The sequence below is a fragment of the Tauraco erythrolophus genome, chromosome 16 (assembly GCF_009769465.1).
Source record: "Tauraco erythrolophus isolate bTauEry1 chromosome 16, bTauEry1.pri, whole genome shotgun sequence".
Taxonomy (NCBI): Eukaryota; Metazoa; Chordata; class Aves; order Musophagiformes; family Musophagidae; genus Tauraco; species Tauraco erythrolophus.
In genome coordinates this window covers 21638639-21655136 of record NC_141480.1, presented here as the reverse complement: position 1 = coordinate 21655136, position 16498 = coordinate 21638639, and the positions used below count along the sequence as shown (strand labels likewise).

Below are 16498 nucleotides of genomic sequence, written 5' to 3'. Positions count from 1 at the left end.
TTTGGATGATGCTTAAAGATTTTGGAATGTTTTAAGTAACATGAAATAATTCCAGGATCCCAATAAAGAAAAAAAGAAGGAACGAGGAAAAAGGAACGAGGAAAAAGGAACGAGGAAAAAGGAACGAGGAAAAAGGAACGAGGAAAAAGGAACGAGGAAAAAGGAACGAGGAAAAAGGAACGAGGAAAAAGGAACGAGGAAAAAGGAACGAGGAAAAAGGAACGAGGAAAAAGGAACGAGGAAAAAGGAACGAGGAAAAAGGAACGAGGAAAAAGGAACGAGGAAAAAGGAACGAGGAAAAAGGAACGAGGAAAAAGGAACGAGGAAAAAGGAAAGGCAAGTGTAATTTTAAACCATGGCAAACATGACATTTTCGCCTATTACACTCATACTACTTAGGGAGGAATCTTTAGCTTGGTATAATCACCTCCACTCCCCCACAGCTTCACGCCCTCTCCTCTCAGAGCCTAAAATGATTGATTTTTTTTTTTTCCCAAATATGCCTTTAGTAATGCTACCAGAACTAGTGGCATTTTACATGGGGAAAAAACACAAAATAGTACAGTTTCGGATTCGCACACCATCCTCGCAGCTGCTAAAAGCAACTGGAAAGCATTTTATGCATCACTGGGTAATTTCCCCTCAAGTTACAAATCTACTAAAGACAATAGCTATGAATTTATAGTTAACTAAGACAGACCCATGAAGTTCCTACATGAATTTGTTGCGCTTGTCCAAGGATGTGGTGAAAAATGCTGTCTGTTAAAGCTGGGAGTCCCAACAGGCGCTGGCCCTTGAAGGTAAACCCGTGCTCCTTGTATGTTTGCTGAAAAGCCTGTCAAAGGACCTGAAGAAGAAGTTGTAGAGCTGTTGGATGGATCTAGAGAGGGTAAGCCTGAAATAAACATAAATTTGATTAAATATCTCTCTTTGGGAACCTGCTTCAAAGCACCAGAGAGAGTTAGTGCTCCAAATATAATTAAAGCATCTCACCACCTTTGGAGGTATCTGCACATGGTAAGTTCATTTTACAGGTGCACGATTCTCCCTCAGAAACAGACAGAAGGCACTTCTGTACGCTGTTTTGGCCTGGAGCTTTAACAAAAACAGCCATCCCTTTGGTCACCAAAAGGAAACGATCTTAGCAGGGAGGGCAAAGGAGGAAAGCTGGGAGTGGCACGGATCTTTGTTACAGAACAGCCACAAGTCAAACAGGGATACAGGGCTCTGTGAAAGTCCCAGGGGAATCCGGCACCAGGGAAGTGGTTCGCTGCAGGATGGATTTTGCCATCCTGGAGGTACGTTCACATGGAGATGGGTCAGAGCACGCTGCGTGCAGCGCAACAGGGCTGGCGGCGCACCGCCCAGCCGGTGAGGGGGCTGCTTTCCGCAGGGATGCGTGAGAGGAAGGGAGAGATGGAGAGAAAGTTCAAAGTCCCACAAAAATCACTAGCAAGGGGGAATGACAGTTTTTTAAATAAGCCAAAGCTTTTAAGTACTTTTCCAAAATGTTGTAAAAGCTCTTATCACACATTATTACCTGACAGCAGAAACAGGCATGGCCATATGTTCACCTGAGTTTTGGGTTTAGTTTCAAGGGCCTACTACACGTGACTAGTTTCAAAACCATTTGAACATTTCAAAAATGACCACAACCAGGACCAGCCTCTATTGCTGCAGAGCATGGCTGAAGGTTGTACCTGCTTACACCCCGGCAGCCTGCACACAGCAGTGGTGACAGGCTATACCTTAGGTCATAGACTAGAGGTGCACCTTTCATCACCTGGATACGTTCCTGAAAGCCAGGTGTTTTCCCCCTGATACTATCAACCAACTCAACCTGATTTACTGCTTCCAGAAGTGCCAGATCCAACCTGCTCACATTGACAGAAATTACTCACTGGATTTGAAGGAGGTATTTTTCTCACTAGACCTACCCCAAAGGTGGGTTTGTTTTTGGTTTTGTTTTGTTTTTTTTGAAAAAGAGAAGTCTCCATTACAGACAAGGAGAAATAAATCATCACCACTACCGGAACATGGGGTGCTCAGACAAGGGAACCAGAGCATGGGAGAACAATCTTCCAGGGTTTGTCACAGCACAAAGTGCAAGACTCCACAGCTGTAAGGAGGATGCTAATGCCTGTGCAGGCTGCCTGTAAATGCAATTTGGTTGACCTGCGTTTAGGTGAGTTGCAGGCTGGCCCCCAGCACAGAGCCTAGCTGTAAGCAGTCTGCAGCACCTCCAGCTGAGGGCTCTCCCTGTGCCTCTGCCCCGGAGCTGCCAACAGCACTCTTGCTAACCCTCCATCCACAAAAGTCAAGCCAGAGGTAGTCAAAAGGCCTCTATGGTGACCAATTCCACCACACATCAAAACCAAGTTTACAGCTGGCTGACAAACCACTGAAGATCCCAAATCTCTGACCCACAGAAGAGGAGTAACAGAGCTGCTGCTACCTATGGGGACTGCTGGTTTCCTAAACAGAGAACAAGGCAGAGATTATGACAAAACCAGCTCTTCTGCAGAAGAGAGATGCCCAAGTGTGTCTTTTGAAGGCTTGATTGGACAGGTACACAGCTTCCGAAGTGCAATGACTGTACAGCCACGACCGTTTCAGCACTGCTGTGTATTTTCTACAGGCTGAAGAAAGTGTGACAGCCAGAGATGCACAAATTCAGAGTACTCAGTTTTCAGGTTGTAAAGAACACTTTTTATCATTATCTTGCCTTTCGTAAAAAGGGATGAAAAAAACATCGCTCAATATTAAAAACGGCTTCTATAAACAATGACTTACAGAACCCTGATTTCAGTAATGAGCTTCCTATTGATGTACTTACCAACAAAACCAGGTTTTGTAACACTAAAACTTTCTGCCCTACGATACTCAGCAGTTCCTTGGGCCATGAATTCAAACTCTTCATCATGCTCTGAAAGAGTAACTGAGCTTTCCAGACTAGCATACAAATCTCACACAAACTGCTCAAAATTCAGTTTATGAAAGCCACCAGGAACTTCTGCAGAAACTGGTTACTGCAAGGGCCACCTCCACCTTTAGAGAAACAGCGGCAATGCCTAGTCACTCCACATAAAACAGGGAGCCCAGCCATTTCATGCAACTTCATGTGCTGCTTCCCAAGTTGGCATATTTCAAATTTGTGATACCTTTTATTGCCACATGAGCAAGGTCTCAAAACCCTTCTTAAAATGCAGAGGAAAGAAGTAACAAATAGACTTCTTTTGGTCTTCTCCACATGGGTGGGCTAAGCCTGCCCTCAATCTGCAAGCTGCTAGGACAAGAGATCTAAAGACGTAAGTGAAACAAAAGGCCATTTCCAGAACAGACCCACAGCCAGTGAGATGTGCATGTGCATCTGTGCCCCAAAGGAACCAGTGAACCAGAGAAAACTCAGGCTGCAACTGAGCTTACCATGGACAAGCAGAGTACCCAAACTCCACTGAGGTGACAACAAAAAGCTGGTTTAGTGCACAGTTGAATCACTTGAAATCTCCACCAAATCAGCTCAGAGGTGATCACCACGAGATGTTGATTTGTAGAAAAGTTTGCCACAGCCCAATTGTGCAAGACAGGCACAGAAGACAAACCTCTGCTCCATCAGGTGTAGAGTCCCAGCTGAGATTACAGGATCAGTGCCACCTGCTTTGACAGCCATTACTAATCCCTCTCATCACAAAAAAAAGTGTACTGATTGCCAGGCAAGGCCCAGACTGCTCCTTGTCCATAGCACTGCTGTTGGTCAAAGTGTAAGCCAGCAGTGACCAGCCCTTTCCTCCTCTCCTCACAATTTCATGAAACCTGCCAGTGAACCCTATGGAAACAGCCAAGGTAGTTCCCAGTTCAACCCACCTCAGAGGTTGAGCTGAGTGGAAAGGTCTATTCCCCAGGAAAGAGCCAGTGAAAAGGACCACACTTACACTCCAAGGGAAGGCACTGGAGATGTCCTCAGCCTACTGTCCTGGCAACTTTCCTCACTATCACGCCTTCAAAACACCCCCTTCTCCCCAGGCTCCCCTAACCCCTCCCCTCCCCTCCTCTGTGACAGACAATTTAGATCCTGAACTGAAGGTGATCAATAGCAGTACTAAGTTAATGACATTAAACGAATCAACTAAGGACCTAACTAATCAGTCACTTCCTGACGGGCAGAATTTTAGCACCACATCTACCTATTTGCACTTTTTCTTCACTTTGCAATATCCTAATCAAATTCCAGCTCAGAAAAAGTGTGTTCTGTCCAAATATTTTTGTGCTTCAGTTGAGAACTTCACACATCTCCCCACAATCAAACATGTGAGCTCGCCTTGGGTATCTACCTAGTCTTCATAACTCAGGGAAGAAACAGATTTAGACTACCTTTTAAATACTTAGTCATTTAAGGATATACAAAAGACCAAGAAATTTTTCCCAATGATGCACAGATATCCTTAGCATAAGGGAACAGCAAAATTTTTTGCTGCTATGGGAATTCCTAGTCAGCTATCTTTGTATACAGAAGATGAGATCATCAGAAAAATCAGCAGATCCCATTTGCCATAAGCTTCCTTCCTCGGGGGTTATTCCAGCAACAGCCAGCTCCCAGTTTAGAGCACTGCAGAGAAAAACCTGAGCCAACATAAAGTGTTTCTGGAGTCTAGCAAGGAGGGTCTGGCAATTCTCTTATAAGCAGCCTGTCTGATGAACAAGGCCTAGTCAGGGTACCTTCTACAGCGTTAGTTACATCTGCTTCTGCTTTCTGTGCTGAGACTGGACGTGGCACAAGAGCTCGGTTGCGTTGACTCGGTTTGCAGAGCTATACAGTCCAAATTAAACCATTAAGGAAACCACGGTCACAGCAAACATCCCAGTTTTGTGGTTAAAGCTAGGCAGAGAGAAGTGTTCTGTTTTTCAGAAATCCTGTGTGTTTGCAAATCAACTGAGAGGAATGGGAATGCTGAAGATCTTTCCTCACCACCACATCTTCCAAATGCCTCCTCCTCCTTTAGTCTGAACGTCAAACTACTTGACTTGTCCCAGTCCAGCACTCAAGTCCTGAAGCATTAGCCCAAATATCTAACACACACTGCAGGGGTAAAGAAAACTTCAAAGCAAGGCCCTCTTATCTACCCGACTTCAAGGCCCCATAAAGCCATTATGGCAAGAATAAAGGGGAAAACAGGGTGGCACAGACTAGATCTCTTGAGGGTCCCTTCCAGCCAAATGGGTGCAGCCAGTTGCCTGCAACATAGTTTGAACACTAAGATGATAATCCTTTAGGCAGGGCACAGCTAGGGCAGGGAGCTCACTGGGAGTATTCCTAACCCACTTCAAATAAATGCAGATAAGCTTAAACTGCTACACTTAACAGCAGGACAGTAACTTCCTAACAAAACACACCATGCATACCAATTTGCCAAAGCACAACATAAGCTTACTAAAATCCCAGAGCCATATCAAGAGACAAAGTACAGAGAGTTACCCTCACTGAGTCAAGCTGGAGTCTCAGATTAAACACTGAATGGCTGCATGCAGTCACGCCTGCAGCTGGAACCTCTCAAGAGTCCTGGTCCTGCTGTCTCAGGTTTGGTATCACCCGACCCTATATTTCATTCCTACCCAAAAGCTAAAATCAATGCTACTCTGAACTCTACAAATAGGTGGAAGCATTCCCGTGACTGACAGAGGACAAGCAACGCAATGTCTACAATTTCCCAACACCTAACATCCTGGAAGAGCTGAAGAAAAGAGGAAAAAAATCATCAAGATTTTAAAGAGCACTTGGAAAAAAACAGGCCATCCTCATGACACTAGTATTCTCTGTCATTTGTAAACTACTTCTCAGTCAGTTTGAGATGATCAAAGTGTAATGGTTGGAGAAAGAATTCTGTCCAGTGCACAATCTTAATGACTTACCTACAGGACTAGTCGAAACCCGTTGGGAAGGTGGCCTGAAACCAGGAGCCTTGGAGTTGTCAGGATGCACGTTTTCCACGTGTCCTAGCACAGAGTTATTCAGAAAGGTGGACTGAACAGTGAAAGATGGGTCAGCTGCTGCTCGGGTAGAGAGTGGACAGTCTCCCCATCCTTGGTTAGCTGGCACCTGGTTGCTATCAAAAAGACTACTAAAGTGACTGAAGAGCGTTGCTGGCCCAAAGGTAGGAGGCAATGATTTGTTTGCTGGGTTAATGTGCATCTGAGAACCGTTCATAACGTTCATGGCTGATGAGAGCTGCACTGCAGCAGGTGGACCTTGAGAAGGTGTTAAAGGAACTTGATTTGTAACAAAAATAGATTGAGGATCTTGATGGAGGTTTGCATTTGGTACCACTGAATAGAAAGAACCTCTGGACTGCATCCTGTGAGTAACTCGAGGTGCTGGTACAGCTACTTGAGGTAAGTTACTGTTGTCCTGATTATCTGCAACAGCTGACCTGGGTGATGCTAAGCTTAAAGGAGCAGTTTCTGAGCTGGAAGAAAAAGGCATCGACATAGGAGGATTGATCTCTGACATGCTGGTCGGCAGTGCTTCATCTTGGACATTATTTAGCGGTGCAGGGCTGCTTGACGGGCGAGTCTCAGTGACTCCGGAGTTGCTGCTAGCTGACATACTGCAACTGCTTGCAACTGAAGACGGTGCACACGCATTTGCAACAGGCTGGTCTGGTGCTGACACCTTCTCTTTGGGTGGTGAGACAGCCGAGAAAGAGTCCGCTTTAAGTGCAGGATGCTGCGTTTGTGGAGCATTAGATGGCAGAAACGCTGTGGGCACTTGCCCGTTGTTTGTGGGGGCAGAGGAAGCTGAAGGCAGGGTGCTACAGGTGCTCGTCACAGTTGAGATGGCTGTCGCTGCAGCACTCGTCTTGGGAACGCAGGTGAACAACTGCTTTCTGACCGAAGAGGGAGTTCGATTACTGGTTACACACAGCGGCTGGGTGGAAGCAGCTACAGAAGAGACAGTAATAGGACAACTAGATGTAGCTAATCCAGGAGACTCTGTCTGTAAAATATTTCCGTTCTGACTACCTACACGACTTGAACTGTTATGCTTTGGAGAGCTGTTTGTGCTGCCAGGGTTAACTGGTCTCACTGGGAATGGTCCCCAAGTGTTCGGTGAAGGTGAAAAAGTCCCTCCAAATTGGGCCATAGGTAAGCGAGGGTGCCGGATCTGTTGCATAGTTTGGGCAGCCAGCAAGGCAAAATGAGGGTGAGAATAAGCTAGAGGAAGAGACACTGGAAAAGATGAGCGCACATTTGCGGACACATTCTTGTTCAATTTGTTAGTAGGCTGGAAAGTAGATAGTGTTGATGACTGTGATGTGACTAGGGGCGGTGCTCCGAGAGGGAAGGAGTTCTTGTTTGAAGCGGTCGCAGTGCTAACTCCAGATGAAAAGTTTGCATGGATTGACTTGTTGCTCGAAGCGGGTGTTCTTATATGAGTTTTAGGAATCAAGTCTTCCAGTTCCTTGGCAGGATCTTGAATAAGGGCATTGATGAGTTGCACTGCGTATCGCGTTGACTCCGTTCCACCCCTAGATTAAATACAAACATATTTATCTTTTGCAAAAGGAAATCCCGCTTTGTGTAACATTCTGTAGCCTCAATTTTATACTGATCTGCAGGTCTATTGCACGTTTACTCCAATAAGTTATTTCTTGACTTTTGTGTATCTTAAGGGTTATCTTTGAAGAAGCAGCCATTCAGCAGATCTTGGCAGCAGTAATGTATGTTCTATTCAAGCACCAAGAAGCTAAACACGTCCTGTCTTAAAAAGCAAACAAACTTCTTAATAAACGACATTGCACACTAACTTGAGACTTTCATTTCTTGATACTGTACCTTATAGTGATCATTCTTTCTCCATTCTTATCTTTTTGCTTATCAACGTCAATATGGGCACCAGTGACATCTTGAATTGCTGTGATGTTGCACCCACCTCTTCCCATTATTCTAGATACGACAGAAGCTGGGACAGATAATTTCTTTGACCTATATCACAAAGATCACAAATCTGTGAAATGTATTCAAACTTTTAAGGGCACACAAAAATCCCTTGCTGTCTGACAGGTGGCAGAAGCAGTATTGTTAAGTTTCAGGGCAGCAAGTGGTTTTCTGCTGATATTTTCTTCACCCTGTGGAACCTCTCTAACTCCCCCACTCAAATTACTCATCATCCTCACTACCTGACGAGGATTCTCCAGAAGTATTTATTCCATCACTGTTGTAACACAGATGTATGTGCCTCACACTGCTTCAGAAACACTTTTGGGTTTTATCTTATCTTTTGTACCTTCAAAGTGAGACAAATCTTTAGCTTATCAACCTAAATTTACATAAATAGTGCTGCTTCAAACATAAAAACCCATGGCTTAGCTACTTTGATTGTTTATAGCAAGGAGAAAGTGGTTTTCCAGTGTTTCCCAATCATCAGCTCTGTACTACTACTTGCATTCACCATCCTTTTAGTATCCACCTCTCTGAGGCCTCAAGATCTGAAAGTGTATTGCTGACACCACACAATGGCAGATGGCTGACCGTTAAATTGTGCAGTTCTGCGATTTAAGGAGCTGCTGGAAGCCTCTGTGAAGGCAGCACTAATTTTCAGAAGCAGGCTCACTGTCAGGCCACAACACTGCAACCCGTAAGTCAATTTAGGATTTTTCTAATTGATATGGTGTCGGTGGGTCAGTGCAGGCATACAGGACTGGGAAGTCTTTGAACATGAGCTATGCTTGCATTCAGACTCAAGTGAAGGTCTCTGTGGGCCACCACTGTCCCCAGACTTTAAAGGCTGGACTTCTCAAGCCCAGACACCACTTCTGAGCTTGCCATGTGCAATAGTTCAACGCTGAACAATTAAAGGAGATTCAGAGGGGTTTCAGAAACCACTGTGATCACAGTGCAGGCGCCTCTGAACACTGTTCAGATCACCACCACCCCCTGAAAAGGTTGCCAGCTTCACCTAGCTATTCCAGTTCTTGGAAACTTTTCAGTAACTTGATGCTCAAGAAATTGTTTCTCGCTTAATAGGACTTAAAGGAAACCTATTTTATTTTAAACACATCTAAATACGTGGAAATGTTCTAAAGTATCACCTCATCTTGCCAAGGCGTTCTTTCTTTCCCACTCTCCTGCCAGGAGAGCATGCTACAACCCTCCCCATCCCCAGAAAGCAGGTCCTCAGAACACTCACCCAGCTCTCCCTCCCAAGTTGCTTCATGCTTTGGGCTTTCTTCCCCCCTCCACCCTGAAGGCTCCTCTCTCAAACGAGGCAGCCCAGTCACTCCCTCCTCAAATCAGAGCTCCTATCACCTAACTTTCAAGATAGGCCCACATTACTCACAGGACTCCTAACTGCACCTTGGTCTGCGTCCACCTCAGCCCACTAGGAACCCTACACCACCACCCATGGCAACATTCCTCCTCCAGCAGAGCTCAACCCAGTGCCCAGGCCTCTGCCCACCCATCCCCAACTGTCAATTCCCTCCCTACCCACCAAGCTCAATGGTTTTTACCTTGAGAAGTGCCCAAAACAGTACCTTTTTGCTCCCGAACAGCAGCGCCCTCCTCTCTGCAGCTGAAATTGCTCAATTGGTGTTGGCTGCAGAGCGTTGCTAGGGGGAGGGTCTTTCAAAACTCTGCCTACTTGCCTGTCAAGGGCAGAAGGGATGTTTTTGTTGGTTACTTCTTTGATAGACATCCCTTCTAGCCAAGGGGTTACTCATGGGGAGAGGGGAGAAGAATTCTTGTTGAGACCAGGAGAGACTTTAGAAGAGGAAGGCATGCAGCTCCTGGGCATTTTGTACACACATCTAAAGCCACCAAAAAGCTCTTCAGCAGGATGCATGCTTCGATCAGTCAGAGCATAGCAAACACCAGGGCAGAACACTTTACTGACATGGTCTTTATGACACAAGGCCTGATCCCTCAGGGATGAGGAAAGGTTGGGTCTTGGATATCATCTCTAGAACCCTACTGTCTCCAGTACAAGAGCAGACAATACCCAACCAAGCAGCTGAGTTGAGCCTGTAAGACTCAAGAGACCCAAGACGAGGGACAGAGCAGCTCCAGGGTCAGTGGTGAGGTCTGTGTGCAGACCCAAAAGAGCCAGCTGCCTGTTTCATGCTTTCACGTCTGCACCACTCCCCAAGTGGGCATCTGTGACCATACATTTAGGCCATGTCAGGGTGGAGAACTCCATTTGCAAACACAACCAAAGGCAGAGACCAAACCAACTCTCTAAGAGTTCAAACACTTAAATTTTCAGATTAAACCACCTTTTAACCTTTATTAAGAACAGTGTGTGGCTTCCACTAATCTGAACACATTAAATCCTCCATACAACTAGGTTCTTTGCACATAGCCTAAAATTCTCTAAAATGAGTGTATTTGGTCACTACCATTGCAGAACACAAAAGCAGGAGGGCATCGTAACTGGACCCAAAGCATCTGACACTTGTATGTTCATGCTACATTCCTTTTTGATAAAGAGAATAAAAAAAAAAAAAGGAAAGCCAGATGATCATTTCTAGTTACAAGTAGTGGGAAAGATACCAGGGCGTTAACGGCCATATAATAATAACCAGTACGTTTTCAAAGGGAAAGTTTGCTTTACAGAAAATCTCTAAATATAATCACACCTCTAGCACTTGCTTTAAGGTGACAAAGTTTTCCATGGAATTGGCCATCGAGGTCATTGCCCAAAGCACAATGCATTTTAGCCTTGAGGACATCATCCACCTCTCCTCCACTAACACCACTCCTGTTCATGTGCCAGCAATCATCTGCTGTAGGGGCTCTTCACTCCCATCTGCTCCCTCTCCCTTTTATCTTATCCCCACAACCTTTACTCCACTGAAGTCACAAGTAAAGGAAACTCTTTTGCCAAACAAAACTGGGACTGCAATTTGTTTTCACAGCACTGCAAGACTAAGGGGGGGTAAATTTATATTTTTTTTATAAATTGATTTTACAATTAAATAACCTTGCTCAGCATTCTATATTTGAGAATAATTTACAAAGTAAAAAGCTCACAGTTTTTAAACACGGAATTAAAGTCTTTACCTTCTAACCACTTCTTTCCAGCCTTCTTCTCTTTTCTGGCCTCTTTTAGGACTAGTCAGATTCAGTTTTACATTTGGAGAGGTCAGAGGCAGGGAAACAGGCTTGTAAGTAGTTGACAAAGAATTTGAATGACCTTCACCATCAAGTCTGGGAGCAGAAACATGATTACAGTTACAGAATAAAACGACAGTATTACGGTATACATTTCTGCAGCTTAAAATCACTAGCATGAACTGTTTTCAATCTAATTTTCTACTTGGAACAACTGTTGGGTGACTTCATAGGTAGTTTTTTACCTTTTAGTCCACAGCCTATACCTCTTCTCCAAAAATGGAGTGCTAAACTGAACGAAGCACTAAGGACAACAGACTGAAATAGTTTGTAACAGGTAGCACACAGCCACTTAGACACATCCTGATTACTTGTCTATACTGTGTTCTTCTTTTTGAACGGCTTTTTAATAAAAGGTACCTTGGTAATAATGTCTTTCTCTTACTAAGTACTTGAAAATGTCTGTTTTTCAGCTCTTATTACTACAGATTCCCTGGAAAGTGCTTCTAGCCCTCGCTCCCCATTTTATGAATGGGTAACTGAGCATATTTATGTATTGAAGTCCCAGTGACATCAATTTGGAAGCAAGTGCCCAAACATCATTATCTGTACTAACACAGCTGTAGCAATAGTCTGGTGATACAAACAGCACAAAGTTTTGGTGAGAGAGAGAGAAAAAGGGAAAGAGAGAGAGAAAACAGGCAATCTCTTGTTAGGCTAACTGATCTATGTGGAGGTAAAAAAAAAAGGCAGCACTGGGAGCTCACAAGTTTATCTGCAGCACTGACAGGCAGCAATCTTCACAAATCACTGAAAAACGAACCTTTCATGAGTCGAACCAGCAAATCTATGGCATAGCTGGAAAGTCTACGCAGGTAAGCTATCCTGCTGAGCACCATTCCTCTTTACTATATGTAAGTTTTTATTCATCCATTTTATTCCCCATTTTTTACAGCATTTTATGTTCACTGGGTCTTCTTGCAGGCGAACTGTTTGTTTATACTACACTTTACACAAACCTCAGAGATCAACCCATATTTAAGTAACCCAAGAGTACTGATTATCTGAAAAGCGATGTTTAGACAATATGCCTATTAAAAGGGCAGCGATTTCTCTCTTTACCTCAGTAAGTTCTAGCTCTCCTAATTTAAATGCCCACAGCATTTGAAAGTTCCATGGAGAACTTTACTTGTCCTCAGACAACTGTAAGATCAAGGCAAAGAGAACAAGAAAACGCATGCGAAAGAAAAGAACATCGCTTCCAGAGTGGACTTCAAAAGCTTTTTTCTGCTTTGTCTGAAAACATCTAGGTATGTTTTCAGAACAGCATTGTTACGATGTCTAAGTTTCAGTTCCAACAGCCTTGTCATCAGCGTGTCTATGACTAAAGAAAAGAAGAATTCGGGAAAAGCAAATTGAGAAATGATTTTCAGACAAAGCCTGCCTAGTGCAAGAGCCAAAGAGCACCTGCAGAAGCTATAAAATAGACTAGCCCCGTTCTGATATTCAGATACTGTCTTGTTTATTAAGCACACTTTAACTGAAGCACCACTTCTAACAAGGAGTCAGAAGTATGCATTTAGTTAGTCCTGCTGCAGTGAGCTGCGCAGGATTCCAAGGCTTTTCTAGGAGACTTTGGATGAAAGGTCCGAGGCAGAAACAACATATTTTCATAAAATTGAACACAGACAAAATCCAATTTCTAACATTCCTAAGGGTAATCCAAAACATACCACCTCTCCAACCACAAGGGCTGAAAAATCCATTTATTCTGCACCTAACTTTAATCTTGAGGGAAAAAAAAAAAAGAAAAAAGAAAATTCCAACTCTCTTCCTGCTCCCAGACAGGTGCCTCAGTCTGGCAAGAGCCCTCTCGTTTGCTGCCCTTTTTGATCCCATAATGCTTGCGTTCTTATTAAAGCTGAGTTCTCAGTCAGCTATGTGTCCTGCAGATCAACCATTGTACCCTCTGCCCTCCCTTAATGCAGGGGAAAAAAAGAAAAAACTAAACTACGGAGGATCAGACTTGTACTACTTATATGTAAAAATAAGCAAAGACTAGAGATTCAGATGGGATCTAAGCTTTTTGATTCAGATCAATGACCTACTCAAACTGGTGTGATAAAAGTTATTAGCTCATTCCCTGGCAACTGAACAATCTTCCAAACAATTCATACAGCCCCTGTACATTCACTCAGTTCTTTTGACTCTCACCTCTGGCTTGACAAGGTTAAATCAAACTGACCATCAACCTGGCAAGTGAAATGCTCAGAGTCATCGACGTCTTCCCTCCTTAAAACAAAGAGATTGCAATTCAAATAAGTTAATGACGACACCATAAAACAATCAAAAGGCAATGAAGCCACTTCTGTAAAAAGATTATAAGTAAAGCTGGCACTTCCTTTTTAAATTCTCAGCACAATCACCTTAAAATCTATTCTAATACAGTAGGCAATGCAGCATGAAGCTTAAACAGTGCAGAGAGAAAACGTGCTGTTTTGCTTAAGTATTATTAAAAACTAGCCAGCAATGCCAGAACATCGGATCTTCACCCTTTAAAGAGATGGCATTCCACAACCTTGACAGCGTTAATTAACAGCTACGCAAATAAAGCAAACTCAGTCTCTCAAGACTTTGGGAATGTATGAGCTGGTGTAAAGCTTAAGCTACTGAAAATTCACATTGGCATAGGTAGAACCCAGTGAAACAACAGGGAAGCAGCACGCGGTCTCACCTCGTTGGTGTTTTTGAAGCAGAGGTGCTCGTTTTTTCTTCCTGCGAGGGGATAAGCAAGGAGGCATAGCGCCGCTCAGAGGAGTTTGTATCCATGGTGAAGTTCAGCTCTTGGCTTTTACCTCCACTGCTACTTTCACTATTGCAATCTGTGCTATCCAAGTTATCCGAATCACTATTCCCACTTGCACCACCACCTCTTGGCTCTCCATTTATTTTATTTTTATCTGCTTTTTGCTGTGCTAGAGATATATGCTGATCTGGCAAAATTATCTGCATGTTCTGAGGAGTCTCTTTTGTTTTATTTTTCTTATTTTTTCTGTTTGTGCTAGGGGTGGTCACCACATTAGCTCTCTTCTTCCCAAAGGCATTTGTGAAAGTAGTTGAAGTCGCAGAGATTCCAATTGTAGTTGTAGTAGTTGCACTAGGAGGCTCTATAGGAACTTCTTGCTCCACTGAAAGAAAAACAGTCAATACACAATCAGAATCTACAAAATATGGAAATCGGTGTCCTGACTGAATCCCAGAATCCCAGAATGTCAGGGATTGGAAGGGACCTCAAAGGATCATCTAGTCCAATCCCCCTGCCAGAGCAGGACCACCTAGATCAGATCACACAAGAACGCGTCCAGGCAGGTTTTGAACATCTCCAGAGAAGGAGACTCCACAACCTCTCTGGGCAGCCTGTTCCAGTGTTCTGTTCCTCTTACTGGGAAGAAGTTCTTCCTTATGTTTAAGCAGAACCTCCTGTGTTCTAGCTTAGATCCATTTCCCCTTGTCCTATCATTGGATGCCAGTGAGAAGAGCCTGGCTCCATCCTCAAGAAACTACAGCTGAAGTTATGCTCCTTGCTGAGCTGACAGACCATTCCCACCGCATTCGGCTGTAAATCCTCCAAGGAACAAAAGAGATTTTGGAACAAAGGAGCGGGGGTTGTCAGGGGGATGGGGGGAGTGGTGTGGAGGTGAGCAAAGGGTGGGGAGCAAAAGTAGCAAAAGAATTTTGCCAGGAACTGTGACTGCAGAGGGAAGAACCAGGGCAGAAGCTATGCAACCATGTCACAATCCCAGAGAAGCCAGCTTTCACACAGACTCCCTCAGCTAGATGGTTAAAAAAAGGCACCTCCACAACTACATTGTTCATAGGAACACTTGTTCTTTACCTTCATCATCATTTTCTTCTTCATCATCATCTTCTTGCAGTTCCAGAGTTTCTTTAGGCTTGTTTTCTTCATCTTCTTCTTGTTTTCGTTTTTGTTCCTCTTTCTTCTTTTTTCTCTTTTCCTTTCTTTTCTCCCTTTTGGCTGCAAGAGCTTGTTTTCTGCTCTCCTCTCTTGACTATGTAGGAGAAAAGGGTCCATACTTAAACATTTTCACACAGACTAAATTATACTTATAATTTAGATCTTCCCTAGAAATCCGAGGGGAAGGAGAAGGGAGAGCAGAGCATGATGAACTAGAATGACTTTGCCACATACTGAATCATTACGTGAAAACTCGGCACACCTTATGGGATGATAGGAGTAGTTTGTCACAAAAACTTTAAGGAGCAACAACAAAATAACAACCAAAACAGAGGTACTATAAAAACATAATTTGCCTAGAAAATCAGCAAAATCTCTCATCTCCTCAGTCCTTTCTCAGAAAACATTTAATAACCTCATTAATATTTTTGCAGCAGTGTTCACATCTTTGACTCAGAAAGATCTCCCAGAGTATATTACAGAAAAAGCTGCTATCATTTTAACCACTGTTTTTCAATATATGGAATTGGTCCCGTCAACTATGCTATACTGTAGCTTTGCACAGCAACTGATCGGTGTTTAAAAAGTCAGCAACCTGGAAAATTTAATAAACTACCATGGAACTGGTCCAAAACTTCTGTCATTAACGAAACATTGTGCAAACTGTTCATCAAAAGCTTTAAGAGCCTCCATTACGAGAGCGCTTAAGAAGTGTCTGAACTGCTCTAGGACACTTCACAGTATTGTCAGCGAGGGAGATGTTGCTTTTCCCCACTATCTGCCCAACTCCACACAGCGCACTGGGCAGCTTGTAGGCTCTCCTTTGTAACACTGAGTAGAAGACATAAAATGCTTATGGACTATGTCTTAAACAATATATAAAATCCCATGTATCACACCACCAAGACTGAAGACCTCCCTTACTCACGTCACCTGTGCTGAAGGAATGCAAGAGAGCTACTACCCAAGGTAACTACTGTCAAGTCCAAGCTTTCTTAAAAAGGACAACAGAGTGACTGAAGCAGAAGTCAGTTCTAATTTGCTACTCTCAGCATGTACTTCACTTTTTGTATACTAGAAGAAGGAAAGCACATACAGTTGACAGCATTAAGAGCTATGGCCCCAAGAAGCACAAACAGGAACTATAGCCTATAGAATAATACATAGCTCAATGTATGCTACATGACAGCAATTCTCTACTCACTTTTTCCAGGTCTAGCTCCTTCAGCAATATAGTTGCATTCTTATTTGCTTCTGCAGCCTGCTGGTCTTTAGCTTTCACAATCGTCTCCACGCACTGGTGACATTTTTTCAACAGGTCCTGGAATGTAAACTTGTCTTACTACCTCCATAAAAAACTAAAATTGAGGTAATAAACTAAAATTGAGGAGAGAGGCTTGCTCTACAAACATGAGA

The 16498-nt window shown here is 43.6% G+C and overlaps 1 protein-coding gene across 1 annotated transcript in view; it reads right to left on the bottom strand.

Moving 5' to 3' along the window:
• Window positions 1–16498, bottom strand: part of ANKHD1 (ankyrin repeat and KH domain containing 1) — a 127683-nt gene that overhangs the window by 8130 nt on the left and 103055 nt on the right. Inside the window, 9 exon segments of the mRNA XM_086621647.1 lie at window positions 701–895; window positions 5908–7523; window positions 7831–7980; window positions 9531–9641; window positions 11056–11202; window positions 13321–13398; window positions 13841–14294; window positions 15002–15176; window positions 16287–16403. Of these exon segments, the coding sequence (XP_086477773.1) occupies window positions 701–895; window positions 5908–7523; window positions 7831–7980; window positions 9531–9641; window positions 11056–11202; window positions 13321–13398; window positions 13841–14294; window positions 15002–15176; window positions 16287–16403 (3043 nt within the window).